A 14204-nucleotide genomic window follows, 5' to 3' on the forward strand; every position below is an offset into this window, starting at 1 on the left:
TTGCTGCTGCTCATCTCACTGCTTTCTCATCTCCCACCGCCTCACCCAGGTGGAATTAGAAGGAGAAAAGAAAAGGGCTCTTCATGGAGCTCAGGGTGAGAGCACGGGGCTGCACACCGTTCTCACCCCTCTGCCCGCGCCGTCCTCGCTCTGACCATGTGGGTTTGGCACCGCTCCTCCCTGCCTTCCTGTCACTGGGATTCCCCAGATCTCTGCTGTCCCTTCTGGGAGCTCTCGGGGCCTTTCGGGTCTATGGGCAGCAGTGGGGCAGCGGTGGGGCTGAGGTGTGGGAGGACACGGCTGTGTTGGTGGCACTGCGGTGCTGCGCGCATCCCGGCTGCTCCTGCTCTGCCCTTTGTGCTGTGCTTCTGCCACAGAGATGCAGCCCTGGGACATCGGGTGCTGCTTGTGGGCACCCCGGGGATCCCTCCGTCCGTCCGTCTGCGCAGCTCAGTCTGTCTTTCCATTGTTCCAACGATCCCTTTTCCACACCCGGTGCCAAAGCCTCCCCACTCGCTCCCGCACGCGCCAGTATATTTAGCTGCCTCTGAGCCTCTACCTTTCCTTATATAGGAGAGGCCAAACGAATTTCGCACTCTCATTATTAATAGCCCGAGAGGAGCTCTTCGGAGGCTGCCAAAAATAGCAGCGCAGCCACCCGGGGCAGCCACACCGCGGGGCGTGCATTGCACGTTGGTGCCGGGATGGGCAGCACGGCGGGGTCCCCGTGGGCTGACCCCGCACAGAGGTAGGGCCGGGGGGGAGGGGGGGCCGCGGGGTGGGCAGAGCGGCATCGCTCTGCGCTGTGATCCTAAAACCCCCGCAGTGCCGGGGTCAGCAGGGTGGCTCGGCCGGGGGTCCCCATTCCGCTCGGGATCCCCGCGCCCAACGTGTCCGCATCCCCGCGGGGTCTGAGCGGCGATGGCCGTCGCGCCCCGTGGGAACTCTGCGCCTCTGCTGGGCCCGGGCGAGGCTGCGGGCGCTGCGGGACAGCCGGGGGACGCGGGGGGGAGGAGGAGGTGGCCGCGGCCCCGAGAGGGAGATGCTCGTCGTCGGGCACCGCCGCATCCCGGCGGCCCAGCGCGGGGCGGGGAGGGGGCTGTACCCGAAGGGGCTTCGCCTGAGCCCAGCGGCACCCGCAGCCCAGGCGGGGGCTGCATTAAATCCCTCCCTTCCTCCTCCCTCCCCGGCGAGGGAACTTCTCCAGCTGAACCGGAGGATGCTGCAAAGCTCCTGCGGACGAACCGGAGGAGTCCTATGGCAAAGTCACGGGGAGCGGCGTGCAGCTGGCGGGGACGCGCAGAGCCGCTGCCACCGGAGCTCCGAGCCGGGCACCTCCAGGGCAGTGAGTGCTGCGGGGGGGGTGGAGGGAGGGGGAGTGGGCGCGGGGTGTTGCGGGGCTCTCCCCACTGCCGGCGTTTAACCTTCAGCGAGCGCCTCTGGAAGGCAGAACCGCGCGGGTGGGGATGCGGCCGCTGCTCGCAGCACCGCGGCTCTGCTGATGGAAGCTGGGTGGGCACAGCTCCGGGCTGAGGGGGGGGTTCCCGTGTGTAGGGCAGGAGGAGGAGTGGGGGTGGCCCTGGGGTGGCTGGGGTACAACGGGTGTGTGGTGTGGGGATGCCTGATGCTGCAGGATGGGATGGGATGGGATGGGATGGGATGGGATGGGATGGGATGCCCAACTCTCAGCCCTGCGCATGGCGAAGCAGCATGGCACTGCGGGCCCCAAAATGCTCCATGGCCAAAGATAAGGGTGAGGACACCCCAGGTGGCAGCTTGCCCACAACCCGGTCGTTGTGGGGCGATGCATTGACTGAGCAGTGACATTTGGTGAGGCCACCAATGCTGGGCGCGTGGTTGGGGCACAGCACGCAAAAAAGATGCTTCCTTTTATAGCCAGGCCGGGGCTGTTTGGTGCTGTGTGAGCATGTGGGACACCACGAGCAGCCCCAGCACCCCCCCGTGCTGCTGCCTTCCCCTGTCAGCTCATTTTCCCTCATGCCTGGAACTGTGCAGGTATGGATGTGGGGGCTTTGGGGTGAGCACAGTGCTGGGTGCTGCCCTCCAAGGTCACCGTGAGAGCTCAAGTGGGGACTGCGGGGCTGAGCTGTGGGACGGAGCCATGTTTGACCACAGGGCTGGTGGACACCAGCACTGCAGAGCTGGGAGATGTGCCTGGGGGCGGCCAGAGCTGATTTGTCTGGGATGAGACAGCCCTCACCCCACACCCTGATGGTGGGGGGTTCAGCTGTGGGCAGAGCCGTGGGCTCACAGCTCCCATAACACTCCTGCAGCACAGCTCAGGGCTGGAAAAGCCAAAGGGGTGAAGCAGGGACATCCCTGCAGCACAGCCACAGGATGCCCTCAGAATGATTTTGGGGGCACTCGACTGCATCTCCAGCTGCCACCAGCTTGGTGACCCGGCCCCTGGGAGTCATGTCCCCATGCTGCCTGTGGCTCTGGGCAGCCCCATGGCACTGGGGGGGATCAGGGCACCCCCAGGCTCTGCTGCCTTGGTTGTCTCTGGCTCCTGCAGAGCTGCAGCACACGGGGCGCTGAGTCACGGCTGCACTGGGTGCCCCTACAGCCCTACACCTTCCTGTGCTCCCCTGGCCCCACAAGGCCTGTCCCTGTGTTCCCATGCAGCACTCCAGCTCTGAGATTAGGGATAGGAAGGTCATTGGGGTCACAACACAGCCCAGCTGGTGTCACATTCGTCCCCCCCAGCACTGTGCCCTGGCTGTGGTCGCACTGTGCTGGGTCTGCTGAGCCCCCTCCACACCTCGCTGTGGTTTCCAGCCTCAGATACAACCCCAATTCCCCACACTGGGAGAGGTGCCCCCAGCCCGCTTTGCCAAGAGATGCTGTGGGGGATGAGGGCTCTTGCATGCTCCCTGCCCTGTGAAGGAGGGGGTGCAGGTTGATGCTGTGCCCCCATCCCCGTCTCTGCCTGCAGTGCAGGGAGGGGTGCTGGGGAGGGGGGTGCACTGTGAGCCAGCACAGCTTTGGGAAGGAAGGGACCCTGGTAGGGCCTGGGGTGGGTTAATGAGTGCTTGGCTGCAGCTGGGTGCTATTGGGATTGGTGATGATAAGTGGAGATGGGGAAGGGATGGAGCACAGCTGGCAGGTTGGAGGTTGTGCTGGAAGCCCCCGTGGGCTGGGGTTGCCTCCAGGAGTAGCCCTGTGGCTGCTGCCTCTTCCTCCCAACCCTACATACTTCTTCATATGCCCATATGGAGTCGGCCGGCGTTATGGAATGTTAAGAAGTATGTATCCTTGGGCTGGGACCCCATCGCTTCCAGCAGCTCTGATGGCCTCCGAGGAGCGACGGAGCGGTGCGTCCCTGGGGCTGGTAAAAAGGAACCAGATCAACTACAACTGGATTTGGTCCCCTTCAACCAGCTGCAGTGGGGCACACAGTGACACGAGGTGGCAGGAGGTGACACGAGGCCCGGGGGCACGGAGGGGATCCAGAGGAGTAAGGAGCGGGCAATGGGGCACGGGGAGGGCTGGGAAGAAGTGGGTTGGGGAGTTTTTCTGAAGCTGCTGAGTAGAGGAGGGGGAGGAGCTGGGAATGGCCACCATTCCTCATCCAGAAGTGCAGAGCTTCACCGCTGTCAGACCTCAACAAAGCAGCGACCACAGAGGGGAGGGTCTGACCCCCCGGATCCTGCCCTGCTCCGTCCATCCCCGGCCGTGTGCTGCACTGCGAGGCGGCACCCAGACCTGCCCCCCCCCGGCACAGCGTGTGAACCGGCATGGCGAGGGTTAAACTCCGGGCTCGATTCGTTTTGCTTCGCAAAAACGAAAGCAAACAGACGGATTTCCTGGAAATTCGCTTTCCTTACATCATCGCTTCCCCTCCCCTCATATCACAGCACGGGGATCGCCGCGCTCAGTGCTGGGCGGGCACTCCTTGCTCCGGTGTTGTTTCGTGAGTCCGTGGTGCTCGGAGGTGCTGCGAGGATGTTACAGACGGCAGGTACTGCGGGGGAACGGGGGGGGAATTGAGGCTGCAGGGCTGTGAGAACCGAGCAACGCTTTCTCTCCTTTCTTCCCCCTCAGCCGTGAAACCGATCATCCAAGTCGTCATCGGGAGCGGCGTTGCAACAGGTGAGGGCTGGCGGTGCGATGGGGGGAGCAGCAGAGGCTCGGGGTCGGGGCCGCTGCCCCTCCTCCGTGGGAGTGGGGCATCCCCACCCTGCGGGCTCCCGCAGCTCCACCGGGCGCAGAGCCGGCAGGGCTGGATTAACGCGGCGGCGTCCCGGTGCAGGAGCGGTACTCGTGGGAGTCCCGTTAGCCGTTTGGTCGCTGGGCTTCACGGCTGCCGGCATCGCCGCGGGATCCATAGGCGCCAAGATGATGTCGGCTGCGGCCATCGCCAACGGCGGCGGGGTGGCTGCGGGCAGCATCGTGGCCGTGCTGCAGTCGGTCGGTGAGCGCGGGGCTGCGGGACGGGGTTGGGGTGATGAACTCGGCTCGTTTTCGCCCTCGGGTTCGTTCACCCGGCAGGATGGGGGATGGCAGAAAGGCTGGGCGGAGGAAGGGACGTGTTTGGTTTAGAGATCCTGCGCTTTTAGACGTGCGCTCCGTGCTGCCCGGGCACCGAACGGGTCGGAGCTCCTCGGTTGCCTCCGCCCCGCGCTCACATCGGCCGCTCTCTGTCCCTGCAGGAGCCGCCGGGCTCTCTCTTGGTGCCAAACTCGGCTTGGCCTCCGTGTTTGGGCCGCTCGGTGCGCTCATCGGTTCGAAGATCCCTTAAGGGATGGATGGAAAAGCTCAGAAACGCCGGGAGGCGGCACGGCCGCTGCTGCGTGATCGGCGACGGGAGCGCATCGCCCAGCCTTGAGTGCGTGAGAACAATAAAGAGACCGCAGAGAAACCGCACTGGTGGCTGTGTGTGTCCTGGGGGGAAGTGGAAAAGGTGGGCACAGAGCTCGGGGAGAGCCTCGTTATCCACGGGTGGGAGTGGGAGGGAGGGCTGAGAGCCGCTGGAGGACTGAAACAGCATGCAGGAAACAAGGCTGCACTCTCGGGTTAAGGTTAAAGGTTTTTAATCACTTTTGCAGAATACAGATACGATTCCAACAAAAACTATTTTGGGGGGAGCTCAGGAATTCACTTATTAATACCATACATTGAACTCTATAAATTCTCATATAAGAAAAAGAAGTCTTTTCCATATAGGTTATGATGCACTGGCGACCTATTTGAATCTTGTGAAGTTAACACTTTGCAGCTATATAGCACCTTTCATCACGGGGCTGCAAAGCATCCTATGGAATTTAGCCTCATAATGCCCAAACGAGGTAGGAAAGTCTGGCCAATTTACAGAGGGGTGCAACCGAGGTACAGAGGGGCAAAGGAGCACACGGGAGGCGTCACCCAGATAACAGCAGTGAGTGCACATCAGGCCCTGGGCTGCAGAGGGGAGGGGGCAGAGCAGTCCTAGCTGGCCCTGGCCCAGAGGGAGGAGCCCCTTTGGCTCTCAGAGGCCTTTCTGAGTGCTGTGGTTTGTTGCCTTATAGATAAATAGGGAGTGAAGGGGTGAGGGGCTCCCACAGCTGAGTGGGAGCAGTGGGACTGCAGCACATCTGTGCACATGGAGATTTGGTGTTTGATGCTTTGTGATAGATGCCCTCCTTGCCTCCAAGTGAATCATCATAACCTCCAGGTCACTGGTCCTGGTTGTCCTTTAATGCAACCCAAATCTCTGCTGAGAAACCAGCAGCTCAGCTCAGAGAGCCTACATCCTGCAGATGTAGGACAGAGGAGCTGCATCCTGGGTGCAGGAACACTTTAATTCTCGATCTGTTTGTCCCAGCTGTGCCCTGTGCTCACATTCACCACTTCCTCCCAACTTCTGTACAGCTCACAGGGCTGAAAGGCCCCCAGTCAGTAACCAAACCCAAAGGTTTTGCAGCACGCTCAGCTGCACCGCCTGAACCTGGCCCTACAGCTCTGCTTTCTGCAGGAAATGGGCAGGGGTTTCAGGGCCCTGTCACTCTGTCTCCCCAAGGGGACATTGCTTGGCTGGAGGCTACAGCCAGAGAAACCCAGAGCCTCCCTTCAGATCAGTCACTGTCAAGCTGGCAGAGCAATTCCCATCATAACTGAGCTGCTTTTTGCACCTCACCGTGACACTGAACGCCTCCAGGTTCCTCCATCACCAATGGACGCCACTCTGAGCACCTCTGTGAACCAACACTGCGAGCACAGAACTCTCTGCACAACCCCTGCACTGCAATTCCCTGCAGCAACACCCTCACAAGTGATGGCTGTCCACTCCATCCTCCCCAGCCAACAGCCACGGCGTCACCTCTGTGTGCTGAGTCACAGCCAGACACGGCGTGCCAGCAGTGGAAGGCACACAGATGGAGGAGGAAATCCCATCAGCACGAAGCACTGCCTTTCTTGCACTCTCATGGTTGTTTCTCTCTGCTCCGAGACCAACACAAGATTTTCCTCCTTCAAAGATTCCACCAATCAATGCACAGCGTTGCACAGCTAGCAGATGGTTCAGCTGTCTCTTATCCCAAACAACCTTATCTGGGTGTTCAGAACTCCAGCACTGTTATCTCCATGCTTCAGTCCTCCATCACCACCAAGGGATCACATGGGTGGCTGTGAGTCTCAACCCAGATCTCAGTCTGGAATGGAAACTGAAAGCATTTGTTCTGATCCTTGCACCACCCAACAGCACTGCATCCAGCCCCACCTGCCTCAGAGCCATGAAATAAAAGGAATTATTACCATGGGGAACAACTGCCTTCAGCCAGCCATGCTTCTAGGGATTCACCTCTCCCTGCTGAGGGCAAATCCCTTCCATTTTAAGTACCTGGAACAATAAGATGGACTCATGCAGAAGTGCTCACAAAAAAGCGATGGGCTTCAGAGAAGGCAAACTGAATGTGTTATGCAGCAGCTCCTGGCTCCTTCCCTCCTCCTAACACTGAGATTCAGACACAGCTCCACGTAACCAGTGCAGCTCAGGCTTCTTTCCACCCCCTACAGACCCAGCCATTGGGTCACTGAAATCCTTTTTCCCTGCAACACTCAATCAGGCATCCCAGTACAAAACGCCGTGCCTGCTATTAAACTCATGTAGTATCAACAGGTCAATGGTCGATGTTCACAGAACATGAAATAAACCACCACTGAGCCTCCAAGTGCTGCCAGGGCAGCTTCCTGCAATGGGGCAGATGTACGACAGCCAAAGGATCCTCCCCAGGAGTGGCAGAGCAGAGCAGGGACACAGCAGCAGAACACACACACACGGGTGGGCTTGGAGCAGACACAACCAGGGGCAGCTTTACTTTTCACATAGTTTTCTGTATTAAAAAATACATCAGTGAAATCTGTTACAGGCAGGGACAGGACTACCGAGTACACGACGTCAATAGACTACTTTCTGATTTTATTTTTGTTGTTAAATTACTTTTGTTACTGCTAAAAAAATAATTAAAAAAAAAAAAAAACAAAACCAAACAACCCAACAAATGAAAAACAAAACAAAATAAAACATAATGAAAGGCTGTCGATTTTCACCTCTTGAAATTGTAGTGACAAGATCAAATATCAGACCCCTGTTACAGAAGATGGACAGCTGACCAGAACTAGATAAAAACCATACAATTCTCTTCTTTAAAAACAGTTTGGGTTTCCAATGGATTCGTGGTCACTAAGTCATCAGAAACACACAGCTACAAATGGAGGTACAGACAGTGTCTGTGAAGTCCTGTCCTCTCAGCACAACCTGGGAGCTCTTCTCTTCAAAAACATGCAGTGACAGCCAGGCCTTGAGAAAGGCCTTCTGACTTCCCAACATCACGCCTGCACCTCCTTGGGTGGGGTGGGAAAAACACACATGGGTGTTCTCTACCATAGTTCTGTCGTCAGAAGTAATACTGCATCCTTTGGACAACACTGCACACACTGCAAGGGTGGAAAGAGAAAGAGTGCACGTCCCTTTGTCTGAAATAACACGGCCCTCTGAAATAACCAAAACCATAGGAGTGGGGAAAGAGGAGAAAGGAAAGCTGCCTCAAGGGAAAAAAAAAATTATGTCCACGCACCTCAGTATTTGCTAGATTAGAATCAACAGAGCTACGGGGCAGGTAAAGGGATTTTCTGCACATAGCCCAGGACTGTCCCCTCCCATACAGAACCCAGAAGCTCTCAGGTTTGACCTACAGCACTCTGCACAGCACGGCTGGGAGCTGCTGCCCTGGGCTGAGAGCAAGGCTGGCACCGACCAACAGCAGCCACGCAGCCATTGCTTCAGCAGCTCCCTGCAGCTGTGCCTGCAGCCTCTGCCTCCCCAGCGTTTGATCCCGGTTTTAAAAAATATTATAAAAGCATGTTGGTTTTTGTAACGGAAGTCGTCTGGTTGTCTCAACACCACCAAATCCTCTCCTGTTCCCGTGAAGACCTCCAAGATCTCCACGTGTTCTTTTCTGGCAGCAAGGACTGCCAGCCAGCAGGCTGAGAGGTCACGTGAGCCACAGCCTGGTATCGTTATGGTAGATGTTCCACGACCATTTGCCTTAAAAAAATCTTTTTTTTTTTTTAAACCCTACACAGATAAAGGATTTATGCACCACTCAAACAGGTTAGTTCAACTTGAATTTGTTCAGAGGATTTATCACTGCCTGCCACAGGATGTTGTTTCTTGCAGCTTATGGAGCTTGTCTCCTTCCAGTTCCAGTTTGTACATCCGCTGTGGTTCCAAATATGCCTGTAGGTGACATGATCTTGGCTTATTTAATACACATTTTCCAAAAGCTGGACGTATTCACAGTTTGGTGCTTCTGATGTATTCAAAGGAAAACATCCCACTTCACTTAGTCTGATAACTCAATATCAGAGTCTTCTGATTTGACTTTGGCAAGTTCTTCGTGTACCTCCCTCACCATAAGAATGCGAGTTAACATGATGTCCAAAGTTCCTGGGTCTATTGGCAATGTGGAATACCACATGGGGCTGTTGGGTACACAGGAGCGCTCAGGCTGAAGGTAAAACACATCACTTCTCTGCTTCACACTTTCAGAACTGTCAATGTAAAAAGAAAACGCATCACAGAGGGCAGCTTTAAAAGCCTTACTCAAAAAAAAAGCGATGGAGAAACAAAGAAAATGGAAGTTACACTGAGGTTACAACACTGTAATGTAAGCAGTATAATTAAAATCTTTTTATTAGTGGATTGGTTTTCCCTCTTCAGCTTTGTGAATGTTTCAGTGTTTCCAGGTCACTTGGCTCTAGCTGCTTACAAAGAAACAAAACAACCTGTGACTTCTTTTCTACAGTTCTTCAACTGCAGTATCACCCACACTGGACTCCAATACTGGAGTCTTTATATGACTGACAGATGTGCCTAGCATTCAATCTCTAAACAAAACATTCCATCCCACTATTCCACAACTGCTTTGCACTCTGGGACAATGAATGTTTAAGGATCAGCAGAACTAAATCCCAGCCTGCTTCTCCTGCTGCAGAACAGTGAGCTCATCTGCTTGGCAAACTGACCATCAGACTGAGGAAGAACTCTGTGATGGAAGGAAGGGACAAAGTCCTCCAGAGCAAGAACCCCTCCTGCTTGGACTTGGAGTATTCACATTAAAACAACAAAGTGAACTCTTACTGCAGCTTGTATTGCTGCAGGGGCTCTGCAGGAGCTGATATTCCTTGGGGAACATGAAAATGTTTTCTCAGCCCAAGGACAGTTAACATCTTCTAATGATATGCAAGCAAATACAAGGAAGATACAACAGAGTCAGGGCAGCTGCTAGGCACAGCCAAAGCCATGGGACTATGTGCAGGAAGCTCACCAGGTGCATTTTTGAGGGTGATTTATTTGAGTTGCAGCTGACACTGATGAGATCCTGTTTCATTCTGCTGGTGTATTTTCTTTGAGGGACACCACGCCCCAACTGCTCACAGATCTACCTTAAGTTGATACCAAAGAGGAAAGACAAAATGATTTGTATCTGTGTCCTTGCTAGTCTCTAACTCCTAAATAAAAATTAATCTCACATCTCAGTAAGCAAAATCCATCACCACTTTTGCCTAAATCACACCTTTCCTACCCTTTTTCACAAAGAACAAGATGTCTGAGGAGAGTCCCTGCCTGAATTCCTGTTCTAATCTACGTGCAGATTAAAGATTAAGTTCTATCACTTACCACTTTGACAGGTAAAATTCATAAAGTCGCACTGGACATCGCAGGGGATTATCTGCATTTTCAGCCATTTCCACTGCTGTTGAAATCTCCTCATCTTCTCCACGTTTCCTTTTGCCTACAGACAGTTTATCTGGACACACAAAAATGGTATCACACGAGTTCAGTGAAGAGCAGCACATGAAAGGTTACACAGAGTCCTGCAGCCTAGCACCAGTCTGACTGGACTCTGTAACACCTCGAAATACACTGCTTGAGGTGATTGCCTGCTTCAAACTATTTCTCTTTAAATCATCCCAGAGTGAAGGAATTTGAAGAAGTGCAAGATAACAGCAGAAACCAAACTACCCACGGCTCTGCTTCCTCTATGCTTTTCTCCCCTGCCCTTTTCAAATAAGGAGATAATAAAAACATGATTGCACAGATTCAAGTGATCATAAAGCATCCACTTACCTGATTCTACCTCTTGTTTTTGAAAGGGTGGGAAAAAACGTAAATATGTTGTCTTAGTATTATACTTCAGAGTCCGGGTCCGTCTCATGACGTGGGCAAAGGACAGCTTCAGGTGCTCACTGACATTCTTTAGTTGAAAGTATTTGGTATTGAAGAATAGCAGTGTGTTCAGTAAAACTATGGGGGAATATGCACCCAGTTGTTTACATTCCCACAAGTGTTCCTCTTCTATTCTTGAGAACATGTAACCTAGGAACAATGTGCAGAGAAAGAAAAAGTGTCACCTATGCAATTTTAGGACAGTTCCTCATGCTCAGTTACAAAGGAATGTAATGGCTCTGACAGGCTGCTGGCAATCTAAGAGATTTTCCCCATCTTCCCAAAGCAATGAAACCCTCATACATGAGCAGAGTAGGACATAGAAATGAGTAAAATTACACTGGCAGACTCTGTCAGAGATGAATTAAGTCTTCTTCCAGCTAACTTTGTACATGAACCAACTGTGCATTAGAACAAAGTCAGATCTATCATAGGTAACTGCAATATAAAACCAAGAGCACTGCATGCAAGAACAGAGGGAGTGTGGAGAACCGAGCTGTGGAACAGCACCATCTTCCAACACCTGATGAATGGACAAGGGTATATAAAAGAAAGATTACAGAAATCAGCAGAATCTCACTAAGTTTTAATTGCATGAAAGCAGAGTCAGCTGACTGCAAAAACATCCAGCTCCTGGGACATGGAGCATGAGTTTAAAATACCCCATCTCTATATACAAATCACCCAGTTTCATCATCCTAGGTTAGGAAGGAGAAATTGAGGCTGATGAGAGATTTGTTCTGCAAGAAAACTTCACTGTACACAGCTATCTACAAGTAATTGGGTTATTTCTGCACCAACAGAAAGTTGCAAATAAAAAGCCAGTTTCAGATCCATCTATGGAGTTGTTGGTATCACTCATGTGTTGGTAGTAATCTGAAAAAAAAATCTTACATACTCATATTGCTTGTGACCACCTTCATAAACTTCATGAATATCCTTTAAAAACAATTAATAATTGGGGAACTCTTAATGTGGAAGTGATTGAGGTGAGAAGAACTTGGAGTCAAGGAGTTGAGACGACTCCAATGATCTCCCTTTATCATCCTCTGATTTATCAGAAGTATTTCCAGTACTGATATGGAAATACTTCTGCAGCTCAACTCCAAGCAACTCATCTCAAACACTGCACACAATTCTGGCTGCCTGTATTCAAAAAGATTAGCTCAAACTTGAGGAAAGAGAACTAACACATTGACTACAGGAATGGGAAGCCTTTAAAGGAGCTGAGAGATTGATCAATGAGGGAAAGGTATCTTTAAATGAAACCCATAACTGGTAGAGATAGACACACAATCCATGATTCTATTCTACCACAAACAACTGCATGGTGGAGAAAGAGGAGACTAATGTGAATGTCTCAGATCACATCCTTCTTCATGGCATTGAGAAAAATACTCATAATAAGGCTTTGTCATGCAGCTACACAAAATAAAATAATTGTCCTACCATTTGGAAGAATTGTAGGTTCCCAGATTTTCAAAAGTTTTGTAAGTTCAATCATAAACCTGGAATAGGGCTCGGTAAAAATGTTATCTATTCTACCATTCTCAAACAGGTACTACGAGAGAAAAAAAGGAAGACATATAATTTATGAATACATAACATTGCAGAGATACAGGACATCAGATTCTTCACCCTTCCTATGTCTGAGTGTCTTATAGTCCAAAATGCATTGCTGAAATCTTCAGTAAGATATCACATCAGATTTTCTGCATGGACTGGGATTTCCTTGGTATGAAATGAGAGATCTAGGCCAGAATTATTGTTATTATTCCGAGCTCTAGAGCTCTCTTCTCAAAAAAATCACCATCCTCTAGGTATTAAAATAGTCTTGAAAAAGCAGCCCAACAGATTAGGCTGCTGAAATAGAGTTACTGAATGAGCACAGTCTTTGCCAGGTAATCTCTTCCACGTAAACTCACATCTCAGAAGAGTACTGTGCAGCTATTTTAGATCTACAGCATTCAGTCACAAATCAAATTCTTCTGAGGAACCTCAGGCTTCTACAATTCTTTCCTATACATTAAAGGGGTAAATACAGTCCCAAACCTAAAGATTTGTGTCAAGCCCTCCACGTCACATTCCTCCCAAGTACAGAAGAGGTTTGTTTACTCTGATCAAAAAAACAAATTAGTAGAATAAGAGATTAAGCCACACTAAGAAAGAAGCACAAAAAGGTACATTCTCACCTCTAGAAAAAAAAATGAGCAGCTACTTGAGACTATGGGTATTAAGCCTAAAAGGCCACTAGAAGTTTGTATGCTCTCTGCAGCACCCTAATTGTGACTTACCTGCTGAATTCCAAGGCACAAGTATAAGATGCTGTCAGGATCATATTTTTCTCCATTCGGTCTCCGCACCTCTTGAATGAACTGGCACAGGCCAAAACTCAGCTCAGCAAAAGTGCACGAGAGAATGTCCTCCTTGAGTTTCACAGGACGAACTGTGGTGAAGAACACAATTGAAGAAATATTTTTATTCAAGAGATTAAATCTTTACATTTAAATATTCGGGGGTTTGCTGAATCCAAGATGTGGTGCAGCAATGGTAATGTGTACTTGGGCTGGCAAATCCTTCATAGCTGGACTCAGGGGAACCTTCAGTGAGAAAAGGATCCTGAATATTTCCTAGTAGTTCTGGGCACGAGCTGAGCACAGAGTATTTGACTCCTTAAAGGGAAAAGGAATGAAGAATTTATAGGGCTGTGAGATTCAGAAAACGAAGCAGCACAGAGAATCGATCAAAGAATCTGCAGTGAAATTACAGCTTGGCCACTCCACACTGCTGAGCCTGGGACTGAACAGGGAACCTTTCTGTGGGGATTGATATTGTTTCCTGGAGCTGCTGGTAACCTTTGTTTTCTTAGCTATGAGAAAAGCCCGTCATTCATGTGATTACTTTTCTGTTGGGAAACAAAAAACAGCTGCTCTCATGTAATAGCAGATGAGAAAGCAGAGCTCATTCTAAACAGCATTTCTCCTTTTGGGATCTTTCTTATATAAGCCCTGCCACACCTAGATCTATGCGCTGCAGAAGCATTTAATACTGCCTGTTCTCTTCCCCACTGTCCTCAAAAAGCTCAGTTACAAAACTAAATCAAATTGTCTGCTGCACTCTGAAAACTTGCCCACAAAACACTCAGTGTGATCATGGAAGACAGACTTGAGACCAGGGAAAAGGGGAGTCAGACAGTGCCAAACCCTAGGAGTGCTGTGCTTTTGTACAAAACTAAAACCCCCAAAACATCCATAATTAGAAAAACAAACGGAAGTGACATTTATATTGTCATTATTATCTATCACCCCAGTGAGACCCAAGGAACAATTCGTGCCTTTTAAAGGTAGTTTCAGGCAGAGTGCAGCACAGAATGGGTACACTTCTGGAAGGTTTGTTTCCAGCAGTGACGCTCAGAAAGAACACTGTGGTCCAGCTTTTTACAGCAAACACTGATGCTGACAAACACTTTGTGAAC

At 51.3% G+C, this 14204-nt stretch overlaps 2 protein-coding genes across 9 annotated transcripts in view; one reads left to right on the forward strand and one right to left on the reverse strand.

Moving 5' to 3' along the window:
• The first annotated feature begins 804 nt into the window (after positions 1-804).
• On the forward strand, positions 805-4887 carry LOC116229998 (interferon alpha-inducible protein 27-like protein 2A). Of its 2 annotated transcripts, none has more exons than XM_090123943.1 (4): positions 805-1345; positions 3879-3982; positions 4066-4113; positions 4274-4364. In XM_090123943.1, the coding sequence occupies exons 1-3, from the start codon at positions 922-924 to the stop codon at positions 4069-4071; spliced, it is 534 nt and encodes a 177-aa protein (XP_089980069.1). In that variant the 5' UTR covers positions 805-921; the 3' UTR covers positions 4072-4113; positions 4274-4364. The 2 variants fall into 2 exon arrangements, with proteins under 2 accessions (XP_089980069.1, XP_031450707.2); XM_031594847.2 differs by lacking the exon at positions 805-1345 and adding an exon at positions 4674-4887 and having other exon boundaries at positions 3520-3982; positions 4274-4435.
• Positions 4888-7805: 2918 nt separating this feature from the next.
• LOC116229995 (zinc finger MYM-type protein 4) overlaps positions 7806-14204 on the reverse strand; it is a 34631-nt gene continuing 28232 nt past the window's right edge. For 6 of the 7 annotated variants that reach the window (XM_031594839.2, XM_090123940.1, XM_031594838.2 and 3 more), the window contains 5 exons: positions 13024-13175; positions 12179-12290; positions 10631-10879; positions 10181-10310; positions 7806-9051 (listed from right to left, as the gene is read on the reverse strand). In XM_031594839.2, coding sequence (XP_031450699.1) covers positions 8844-9051; positions 10181-10310; positions 10631-10879; positions 12179-12290; positions 13024-13175 — 851 coding nt within the window. In that variant the 3' untranslated portion in view covers positions 7806-8843. Of the gene's footprint in view, positions 9052-10180; positions 10311-10630; positions 10880-12178; positions 12291-13023; positions 13176-14204 lie in introns of those variants that run through there. The other variant, XM_031594841.2, reaches the window with a different exon arrangement.

The sequence above is a fragment of the Phasianus colchicus genome, chromosome 24 (assembly GCF_987193195.1).
Source record: "Phasianus colchicus chromosome 24, bPhaCol1.hap1.1, whole genome shotgun sequence".
Lineage (NCBI taxonomy): Eukaryota > Metazoa > Chordata > Aves > Galliformes > Phasianidae > Phasianus > Phasianus colchicus.